Here is an 11,861-nt window from a genome sequence, read left to right as displayed (position 1 = left end):
CCCAACCACAGGCACATGCTTCCCCGCTGCCAGCTCCCGAGAGAGGAGAAATAGCCAGAGAGTCATTCAAAAGTCCGAGGTGGAACAAATGTTCAGAAAACTTGAGCCAAAGAGATCCTCTTCCAAGGCCTGGGGGCCACAGACGAATTACAGCGTGTATAAGGACAGTAATTCATGGCTGAGATTGCAACACCACTGTCCTTTTCGTAGAAAAAGGTGTTCTCCATAAGACTCATAATACATTCTGAAGGATCCCAAGCAACAGAAAGGTCATATTTCCCTTTGCACCAGCCTGCACTGGCTTTGCGTTCTGCCTTTTTGACAGAGCTATCACAACCCGCTCAGATTTTTGGAAATATTTCTTGCTTTAACACAAAACCCATACAGGCTGCAGGTAAAATAGTACTATCAGATCTCTGCCAAAGGTCATAGCAAAACGCTTCTTGTCAAGGAAGCGGCAGCGTAGGCAGCTAACGCTAACTGCATAAGGGAGCACGGACACTGGCGCAGCTTCTCAAACCACTGAGTTGTCATCCTAGTTTTGCTTTACGCATGACATGCAGCCAACCAGCAGCCAACACAGAACACATCACAGGCACTACACGGGCACAGCAGCTCGTGCCACCTTAATTGAGCAGCTTATGTGTTCGGATGCTTTTATGAAGCATCTCTGGAAGATCACATGTCTGATACCCAAATAATGCAAAGTTACACTCAGAACCATGGCTGTGAACATAACCTACTCCTCAAGGGGATGTGGTAAACAATTGTGTCCAAGACGACTCCCATATTAGAAAAACAATATATATGAAAAGATACAACTTTCAGAAGAGCTGACCAGAATGCTTCATGTCAGGGTGGCAATTCCTCCTCTGTAACTTACAGTTGTGGTGTTGCTCTCTTTACAAAACAGGCCCCATTAGACCATGAAAGCGGCCCCCGATGATATGAAAGGATAGTATTCATTACTCTTATATCACAGACTAATGAGGATTCACTAAATGCAAAATGGCATGCATGCTGCGGAGACTTTTCCAGAAGATCAACGCAGGTGTGACTAACTCAAGAGCATATTTAATTTTTAATTGATCAGTTTGCAGCATGCAGGTTTACACCTCTGTACGCTCAGCATGGGAACGCTCCGCAAGTGTAGCAGGTCAGGCAATCGTGCCTTCCCTACCCCAAGGTTTGCTTAAGTTCCATTAACCAGATTCAAGGGTCTGAAGTAAATATGTAGGTAATGAGTTTTGATTTTTTTTCTTATTTGTCCATTACTGCAGTTGTCAGGAGAGCCTAAACTCTCTTTAATTAAGCAGTTCTGCCATCCTCCCACCAGTGACGAGTACAGGAAAAACCCCAAGTAATAACACTTCAAACACTGAAGTCACCGATACCTGTCAGGCAGTTAATTATACAAATGAATTTATTGTCTCCTGCTAAAAGATGACTGAACGCAGGACACTTTCCTTAGTGCATAAATTCTTGCTGGTTTTACCATTATCGTCAAAGAAAATGATTAACAGGCAGATACTGCATGGAGAACAGCAAAAGATTACTTACGTAGTATTCAAAAAACATATCAAGAATTAAAAATTACACTTGTATTGAAAAATGAATTCCCATTAGAAAAGGAGTAAAACCTTTGCCAAGCATTTAAGCAAAGTCTTTTTCATCAAAAACATTTCACATACCATGCTTTTCATACTATGATTAATTCACAGTATCCACTGATGTCAATCGCATGATTCATAAGCATTAAATTGATCAGTACTCACCAATTACTAAAACGTCATCTGACTCCTCCTGGAAAATCCATGATCTTCTTAAAACCAGCTAAGCTCAGAGCTTTATTCTCTCACTACCTAATTTGCTTTACAATCCACTAGAAGATAAGCCTGTTCAAGAAGCCTGTTACCTGAAGAGCAGGTAGCGCTTCCATGTAATTTGTTTCTTGTCTATATGTTCAGAGCAGAAAGGCAGGAGCCGAAAGGCTGCTTCAGGAGCTTTTAAATTATCAAAAATGCAAACCAAACAATTGGGTAATCTAAGGGCAGCAACAGAAGCAGTATCCTTTCAAAACAAATCCTAAATGTGAATTTCTAGGTAGGTCTGAGCAGACACCGGGCAATAAGACTTGCAGTTGAAGTATTATAACCTCGAACTAGTTCTGTCCTAAACGTTGCCACGTACATTTTCACCATATGCATCACCTACAGCAAGCATTAAAATACAAAAAGCTACCTTAAATGGAATTGAACTCCCCATCACTAGACTATTTTACCAGCTCAGTAACCTATGGTTCTGCATCAACAAGCTCTTTTGATAGGTCTGTGTAAATAAGTAATAAACCAGTCTGTTAACTTCTCTGGCCTGCCTTGGGTTAGGTTTCTGGCTTCTAGGGTTTCAACGCATCATCATACCCTGCCTTGGGGTGGGACAGAGCTTCGGTATAATTTAAACCCAGGGCAGCTCTTAGCCCAAACTAAAGGTTTGAGCTAAGCATTGATGCAGCTATTTTAATGCAAAGACAGGAAAACTCAGAAAAGGGCTAGAAGTTGATTCCATTTCTAGCTAATTAGCTAAGCTGGCTTCAGGCCCTTGTACAGCAGAACAGCACAGTAGACTCTGCCTTAAAATAAAAGAACAAAATTTTAGAACAAAACTGATGTGGGCAGTGACTAAAACCACCTTTCAGATCTCACACTGGTCCATCACTTCCACATTTTGCAACTATTTGACCCTCGTTAAAAACCACAGTCTTTAAGTTCATAAGGTACCTTGACTTTTGTACAGGCAGTGCTGCTGCTGGCCTGACCCTGCACTTCCAAGGCTGATGACCCTCACCTGCGAGTTTTCTATGCGAAGAAAGGCTTAATTATGTGCAAACATTGCAACTTCTGTGGTGGTTTTTACACTAAAAACTCAAGCAAGGATTAAACTGAAATCACCTACTGTCTCCAACAGCCCCTGCCTATATACTTTTAGCACTAATGTAGCAAGTGGTGCACAAGGACAAGGAGAGCATGGTACAAGACAAAAAAACACATGAAAATACTGAGCAGGAACATTTAAATGCGTGCTCATAGCAAAACTAAAGCAGAAGGAGCTGACGAGGTTCTGCTCCTCTGCTGTAACAGATCTGTAAGCCGTAACCTGTTCAAGCTCACCCTGCCCTTCCTGAACTTAAATCACAACCCACTAATTTACATTAACAAACAGACCAAAATAATCCAGCCGTGTAAACACACATACGCCCTAGTTGAACAGAAGCAATGCTTAAAGACAGTTAAATGAGTTAAAATAATATCAGTCCAAACCAAAATATAATATCAATCCAAACAAAGCAATGTGTAAGTCACCTCTTGAATACGTCTGCTTTAAGCAGAGCACCTGAGCTCAGCAGGATTAACGCCATAATGATTTTTCTCTCCAGATTCCTACACACAGACCAGAGACAATAGGAGAAACACAGTACACTTTACCCAAATATTGTATTTCAGTATGCAAAATACACAGGACACATTCATACACGCTGGATACAGGATTCTAAAGATATCAACTTCATCCTAATCTCACAATGATTTGTTATACTGGTACCAAGAGCTTATTAAAAATTCATTAAGTGCTGCCTGACTATTGGCACTGTCATTCTGAAGAGATCTTCTAACCCAAAGGAAGGTTTGCGCGAGGATAATTACAGTTGTACTATATTAAAATACAAGACTAATGGCTATAGAAAGCCATTCACTCTATGAAGATTAAAGCGTCCAGACTGCTAATGACGACCTGCATTCAGGTTTGTCTTGGAGCTTCACAAGTGCAGCATTTTGCAGATAACAAAGAAATTTTAGTAATTTCTGTTAGTGTTTAAGCTATAAAATACCTACAGGAAAACCACTTTGTTAATGACTGATCTTCACGAAAGGTGCCAACTATATTGTTTAACACTGTAACAATACATAACATATATTCTCCTTTTGTGAGATAAGTTTCACAAACATTAACCCTGTAGGTGTCAGGAAGAATAGCTTAGGTGGGTATTTGAGTTTCCATTGCAATGAAAATTGAAATGGATAAATTACATATCTGCTTGTATACCCCTTTATCATTGGTTACATGTGACAGTTAAATAGGCATAAAAAGAAAATGCTGCCACTATTTGCCAATGAACTACAGCACAAACTACCTCTAGCCATGGTCTTTGGCATGTGTCTTCAGCCCATACTATCTCCCGTAAGGCAAACTCCCACTTCAGCTGGGGGAGCGCTGTGTGCCCCTGCTCTGCCACCCGCGCTCGTTGTAGTCCCTGTCCAACGTGAACACAAGGCGGTTTGTGGGACCTGCGCCGTGGCGAACCCTACCACCGGAACCCCCTGCATGGAAACCCAGCTCTTTTTCTCCCGGTGGCTTTCCTGCCTGGCTGCACAACGCGGTGCGGGCACTCTACACGGACAGCCTGGCGGCAGGAGCACGGAGCTGCAACAACACACGGGGGCAATACCATCACTGAACGCACACCACAGGCTAACACAGTCATTGTATTATCCCTTTACATCGCCCCTGGCTAATGCGCTATTAGAGTGGTTTAAGCTTTCACGATGCAGTGCGGCTGCTCAGAACATTTATGACCAAGTCCCTACACACGACACACCAAACTGCCTTTCTGTGCTCCAGCCGTGCAGGACTGCTCTGCCCCGACACGGCTACAGTAGCTCCTGCTGCCCAAAGTGCAATTAAAGCCCACCTGAGACCCTTGTGCTTCTTAGGGCGTTATTTTTCCTTGATGAAAATGCAGCAGTGTTCTGTCAGCCTTCAGAAAAAAACCCCAAAGCAGACAACTGAAAATAAAGCATGACTGAACCAAGATGGAAAATGTTTGTAGCAGAAGGAAAATAAGTGAAGAAACTCCATGACAACTCATACTGAGGACTAATTCTTACTTTTTTCCAGATGTGTAGAACACTGAGAACTAACTATTGACTGTTTTCCTCCATTACTCGCACATGGAACTTTAAGATGCAATCCGAAAACTATGCGTTACATTATTATGAACCCTTTAATTTATTCTCTGTGGGCTGTGGATCTGCTGATTCAGATGGCTCCAGTCTGCTCCTCTAACCACTAACCCCGTCCTTCCAGGCAGGCTGGCACACAGCACATTACCGAGGGAAGGAGCGATTCCACAGGCAGCTGATCCGCTCCCCGTCTTTATACAACACGCGTTCCTCTGTTTTAATACTGACATGACCCTACAAATACAAAGGCTAATCTGAGTATGTTGACAAACAATTTCCTAATTAAATATTTGCCTATCCCCCATCTATGGTTAGTTACTAAAACATAACTTTAACAGCTTTACCCCCAGTTCCGCTTTCATGCTCTGATATTGAGAGATTTTTCCACCTGCAAATATCATCACAAGTGGCAATTCACCACCAAAGTGCTGTTATTTATCATAGAACGGTTTGGGTTGGAAGGGACCTTAAAGATCACATAGTTGCACCCCCCTGCCCTGGTCAGGGACACCTCCCCCCAGCCCAGGTTGCTCCAAGCCCCGTCCAGCCTGGCCTTGAACATCTCCAGGGATGGGGCAGCCACAGCTTCTCGGGGCAACCTGCGCCAGGGGCTCACCACCCTTAGGGTGAAACATTTCTTCCCGATATCTGATCTAAATCGCCCCTCTTCCAGTTTGAAGCCATTCCCCCTCATCGTCATTACATGCCTTTGTAAAAAGTCCCTCTCCAGCTTTCTTGTAGGCCCCTTCAGATACTGGAAAGCTGCTATAACATCTCCCCGGAGCCTTCTCTCCTCCAGGCTGAACCCCCCCACCTCCCAGCCTGTCCTTACAGCAGAGGGGCTCCAGCCCTTGGAGCATCTTCGTGGCCTCCTCTAGACCCTCTCCAACAGGTCCATGTCTTTCTTATGTTGGGACGCCTTGAGCTGGAGGCAGCACTGCAGGGGGGTCTCCCAAGAGCAGCGGGGCAGAATCCCCTCCCTAGCCCTGCTGGCCACGCTGCTGGGGATGCAGCCCAGGATGAGGGTGGCATTCTCGGCTACCAATACACATTGCCAGCTCACATTGAGCTTCTCATCCACCAACACCCCCAAGTCCTTCTCCTCAGGGCTGCTCTCCAGCCATTCTCCGCCCAGCCTGAATTTGTGCAATATTCCCTCGCAGGGAACGTCACAGGAGCGGGAAGGGCACTGCTTGCCCTCCACACGCAGACTTGGACAGCAACGGGTTCAGCAAGAAGGGCAAGTGACTCAAGGGGAGGCTGTCTTGAGGTGTCACTCAAGGCGACAGCACCACCAGCGATACTGCTCTGCCCCTCGCTCAGGAATAGTGCTGGTGACAAACACCATTATTCTCCTTTCCAGAAATATCGGAGATAAGTGTTCCCGCCCAGAGCAGTGTAAGTTAACACCTCTTGTGCAGGTAGTGACTGCTCTTGCCAAGAAGAGTCAAAAACACCATGGTGTGGCATGAGTCAGTGCTGGCCTTGGGGGAGATTGGCCTGGCAATGGGAAGAGGATAATGATCCCATATCCCTTAAGGTGGAAACGCGGGGCAAATCAGACAGGAATGACAACTCTCCTTGTGGATACCTGGGAAGACCTGCTCCAGGAGGGCACTGTCCCGGCACTCAAGGGTCATCAGCCACTGCTTGTTCTATATTTTGCAGGTGTAGGCAGACCTTGCCTCTCCTAGCGCACCGTGGGAGATAACCTGGTCATATCATAGGCTTTTTTTTTTCCAAAGGGACAGAAGTTTCACGTTAAGCACCACAAAGCTCAGCATTGGTACATTAGTAAAGAAATCCCTTCATCTTTGTCATTTTTGCAATTTTGCTCTAAGAGTAGGCCAACACCCCACAGAAGAAAAAAAAAAAAACCAACATCATTTCAACAGTGCAGTACATTCCCACATTCCACCATCCTGCTCTCTCCTAAGCTTGTTCCAGCAGTACCTAAAGTTCCCCTATGCAAAAGGCAAACCACTGCATTTTATTCTAGTCCTACACGTGTATTTCTCCTCACTAACAGGCACGACCCTATGATTTTAAGGTCTAGTTGTGCAAATTTAAACACATATACAGGGATGTAGACGGTCTCTCTGCCCCCAAGGCACACAGCCTAATTAAAACAGACAACAAAGACCCAGTCAAATATTTTTTTTTAAAGCTACTGGAGTCCAATGGAAACAAGACCAGCCCTAAACCCCAGTTAATAATAATTTTCCCTTTGGAGTGGGACTGTTTTCTCAGTGAGGCATAAAAACCCTCATTCAGGCCTTGTGCATACGTAAGGAGCTGCAGTACAAGTGGGCCAGTGTAGTCAGCGCAATGCACTGCTGTTCAGTGCGGCGGCACGAAGGGTGTGTAGAAATGCTTTTACCAGGGCGGCTTACAGGGAAAAAACAAACTCACTCTACTGGTATAAAACACACTGAGGCTGACCGAAATCTCCAGCAGGGGCTGCATGGGCTTCACACTCCTCTAGAAAGGGGAGGAGGCGGAGAGGGAAGACGACTGGTATAGCCTCATACTTGATGGGTAAGAACATGAGCCAGAATGGTTACTGAAGCCTTCCAAAACACAGGGAGAGTTTTCAGGATTTCTGAAGGATATCAGAAAAGCAAATTAAGGTGGGAAACATCTTTTTCCACAAAGGAAAAATTCTTTATACCCCCAAACTCGTTGGTGTCGCTGCCAAAGAAAATAGGATCTGTTAAAACAACCAAAAACATTAATTGAAAATACTCATAGTGCCGTAACAAAGAGGAATGTTACTTTGCCTTACAGTAGCTGTGGGAGCCAGCAAGCTGCTCTATAAATAAGCCCTGCTGTAAGCAATTAAGCTAATAGTCAACCTACATATTCCGAACAGTTATAAGGTCACTGATAAAGGAAAGACGTGGCTGCTTACAGGTGAGCACAACTTGCATGTTGAACTTCAGGAAAGATAGCCACACCCGTGTTCCGAGGAACCTCTGAAGCTTAATCCGAACACACACCTATATAACTCAGGAGTTTTGCACAGGACTTTTCTCAGACATTCCCAGCAGTACTGAGGTCAGGATGAACATCTGTGCTGCAGAGGCTGTTTCCCTGGATTTAAGCACTGACCTGGTTTGTTTCAGGCTTTCCCTCTCCTTCTCGTTCTAAACCCAGATCATAAATAAAATGATTTTTATCTTAATCGAATACTCTTCTCAGGGGTTATTTCCAGTTTCTATTAAATTGACTCACTGTCTGCTGGGAACTAAGGGACTTTTTAGTTTTATTTTGGTGTCCCGATGACAAAAAGTCCTCCACAGTCTCATTCTCGCTGTAATGAAAGTTCATGCAGGAATCCAGGCTCTCTAAACTATTTCCTCAGCACAGAATAATTATGCAGTGTGAAATGCAGTAATTACTTAGATTATGTGATTTCTCAAGGGAAGCTTGCATGACAAAACGTACCATTCAAATCATATAACCGTGCAACATGAAGAAACTATAGCACGAAAATGGCTAGCTATTTTTAAATATATAAAATTGCTGTGAGAATGCAAAAATCACCAAGCGTCTCGCTTAATAGCTCCATTCCTGGAATAAACTCTACTGGAACCCTCAGCAACTGCGCTTGGCAGGGAGCACGCAGCATGTCAAACACGAACCTCTCAAAGAATGTGACCAGCGATGCACAGCAGCCACAGCCTGTCATCTTATTTAAGTCAGCTGCGTTTTCACATAACGCACACAGGTAAGATTGTGGCACTCCACTAGCTTAGAGACGTTTGAAACTTCACAGCTTTATTCCACCATAAAAGCCACCTTCTTTTCTCCCCCCTTCCCCTTTGTCTGAAGCAAATGATGCTTACAGTATGCTGAGAACACATGCTGTATCTCTGGATTGGGGAGATACAATAAAAAAGATTATGATAGGCAAGTATTCATGAAAATAATGTTTCTTTCATATTCCAACTTTTGCCTGCTTGTAAATGAGACAGAGGTATTTCCAAGACTCTGAAATCATGAAAACTCCACTTTGCTTGAAGATTTTTTGCAATAACCCTGTATTTTTCTTTTCACAGCTTTAGTATAAGTAAGAATCTAGCCTAATAATCGTCTCAGACTATTTAGAGTTAACTATGCAGGGTGAAAGAATACAAGTAGCAGGACAGACGGTCCTTAACACACGCAGTTTTCAGACTTACCAGAAAATAAAGTTTTATATATTCTTACCGTACCTGATTGTCCTGACAGAAATGCAGTATTTCCACATCAGATTCCACATTGCACTGCCATCTCCCTTCATGACCTTCTCTGAAGTGTTTGCAAAGTGAAAGAGATTCCAAGTAACTCAAGGAACAAGTAAGTTTAGCAGCGCACGACAAAGTTAGTCCAAGGTTCATGCAGCAGCCAAGAACTGATTCACGATTTCCAAGTGATTCCTCCGACCTCTACTCAAATGAACTCCGAGAGAAGCCAGCTTTCTCATCTGAAGTCTCAAGTTACTTCTTTCTTCATGATTTACAGACTCGTTGTTTACATTATTTGCAAGCCAGAAGAGACTATTAGAGACTGTTCAGAAAGCTACATATAATATTGCTCCAAGCTGTCAAGTAAGAAAAACCTACCTATACAGCACCTATGAGAAGTTATTCTAATTTCACTTCAAAAAAAACCCAAAAACAGTCCAGTAACACAGCTCTAGAAAATCACTTAGGAGAACTGTAAATGCTTACCAAATACAAACTAAATCAACTCGTTTAGGCTGAATAAACTCTCAACTGTGTGCAAAATTTCTTGTGTACTGTAATAAACTTTTTAGTGCCAAAAGTAGTAATGAGTCATTTTCCAAAGCCGTATTTGAACACAAAGTTATGACTTTCAATAGTGAGTATCAGCTATGACACTTTGCCTATAAATTACATCAAAAATAAAATGGCAAGATCTGTTTAAAAAAAAACATCGAACAAAACCACAAACCAAACCGCAACTTACTCATTATGCATATGGCATTCTCGTACTGTGCTGAAACCTTGTGGACAGGGAAATGATAACAGGGTTTTGTCTTTGTGACAGTATATGTATCCCCCCAAAAAACCCAAACCCTATACATGATGTAGCACGCAATTTCTCCATGATGATGGGGACTTATGAGCAAACATAAATATTTACACACTGATTTTATATATATATGTATATATATAAAGCTTTATTTATATATATATATCAAGCTGAAGAATTTTGCCCATAGCTTTTGTAGGAGTAAATTTAAACACACAGCCTTTATTGCCAGAAGTCTGAATAGCATTTGAGCCTCAACACACTCTCACATGGAATCAACTTTAGAGAAAAGTATTATTACTGTTGCAATTATTGTTAAACTTTTTAACTGAGGGACAAGCTCTTACATTCTGCTCTGGTTTCTCCAAGACCACCCTGAAAGTTAGTGTTGTTGCTATGACAGATTAAAACTTGCTGAGCCTTTGCTCAGCCCATGAGACCGCACTCTTCTCTACAACAGAGGTCAAGAGCACGATTATCAGGGGCTCTTCTGGATCAAAGACATTAGATACATGTTTATATTCTAAAACTTAATTAAGCAAAAAACTAAGTTCAAGCTACTTTTTCATAGAACAGTATGCTTTTATGATTAAACGTCTGGTTTCTGTTGCACAACTCCATTTTGGGTAAGACCATTTCATATAGGATCTTGTGTCTGTTACTACACTTCTGAAATATATTCTGTTTCGGGGGGTTTCTGACAACTGCTCCTGGAGCAAACTATTGATGGCTCATAAAAAAAAGTCAGAACAAGTTCCACAGCGTGCTGTACATTTTAAATCAGCAGGCCTAATGAAGAAAAATTACAGTAGAAAACTTATACATCTGTTCTTAACATAATCATTGGAATACATTTCAACGATGGAAAAAGCTACGCAAGTTCAGGCAGACCAGCTGAACCCGGTCAGTTACTTTAACTTGCAAATTTGAGAGATGAAGTGCCTATAAGATAGATTTTCTGATTTTTTGTGTGGTGTATGCTTGACATATACAGAGTATAAAACCAGTAGTTCATTTTCTGTATAACGGTATATACCATAGTATAAAGTATAAAAGTATAAACGTGCTCACCTGGGTCAACTACATCTCTTTGAGCTTATACTTGAGGCTTTAATGTAATGGATGCATTTAGATTATACATTCCTTAATTCACCTTCAGCTGCAATATTTTGCTCTTGCCAGCAGCTGCAGGAATAGTATTTTTATCTGCCTCTAAGGATAGATTAAGGTGGATGAGATCTACAAGAGAACAGTGTTTTAATCACCTTCTGCATCCATGTTTCTAAAATTTGTGCACAACTAGTGACCAAATGGATTAAAGTAACATGTGATAGCATCATAGGACAGAAGTGAGATGCTGTGGGGTGGTTGGTTTTTGTTTTGTTTTCTAGAACATTGCTGCAGCATTTCCCATGGTAAGGAGACTATTTATGAAATAGCGTAGAGAGCATTTCAGCTCCTGTCCTGATGAGCTGAGTTTGTCCACTCATTCCCAATGAGACCTGGGAAAACCAAGGTAGCCCTCCACTTAGCAAGTATTAATTCTGCAGGAACGGCAGCCCCAAATTTGGAATATAGAACTGACAGACAACCTGCAAAGACAAAATAATATACATCCAGAAAATGCTGAATACTCTGCAAACCCCATAATGAGTTAATATGACTCGAGTGTTTCAGTTCTATGATTAAATCTCAGATGTAAATAAAAGCTATTTATTCTGATGTTAATATGAAGAACAGATTACTGTGAAATGCTCCTTGAAGCGATATTGGAGAGGTATGCTTAAACCTAACAGCATCCTGTAG

General features: G+C 42.3%; 1 protein-coding gene across 1 annotated transcript in view; it reads right to left on the bottom strand.

Moving 5' to 3' along the window:
- The window catches only part of IQSEC1 (IQ motif and Sec7 domain 1), a 134,459-nt gene extending 125,159 nt beyond the window's left edge, over positions 1-9,300 (bottom strand). The window contains exon 1 of the mRNA XM_009889918.1: positions 9,233-9,300. Coding sequence (XP_009888220.1) covers positions 9,233-9,300 — 68 coding nt within the window. The remainder of the gene's footprint in view (positions 1-9,232) is intronic.
- Positions 9,301-11,861: the final 2,561 nt, after the last annotated feature.

Source organism: Charadrius vociferus, unplaced genomic scaffold (genome assembly GCF_000708025.1).
Source record: "Charadrius vociferus isolate BGI_N301 unplaced genomic scaffold, ASM70802v2 scaffold67, whole genome shotgun sequence".
NCBI lineage: Eukaryota > Metazoa > Chordata > Aves > Charadriiformes > Charadriidae > Charadrius > Charadrius vociferus.
This window is presented reverse-complemented; position numbering and strand designations above follow the sequence as displayed.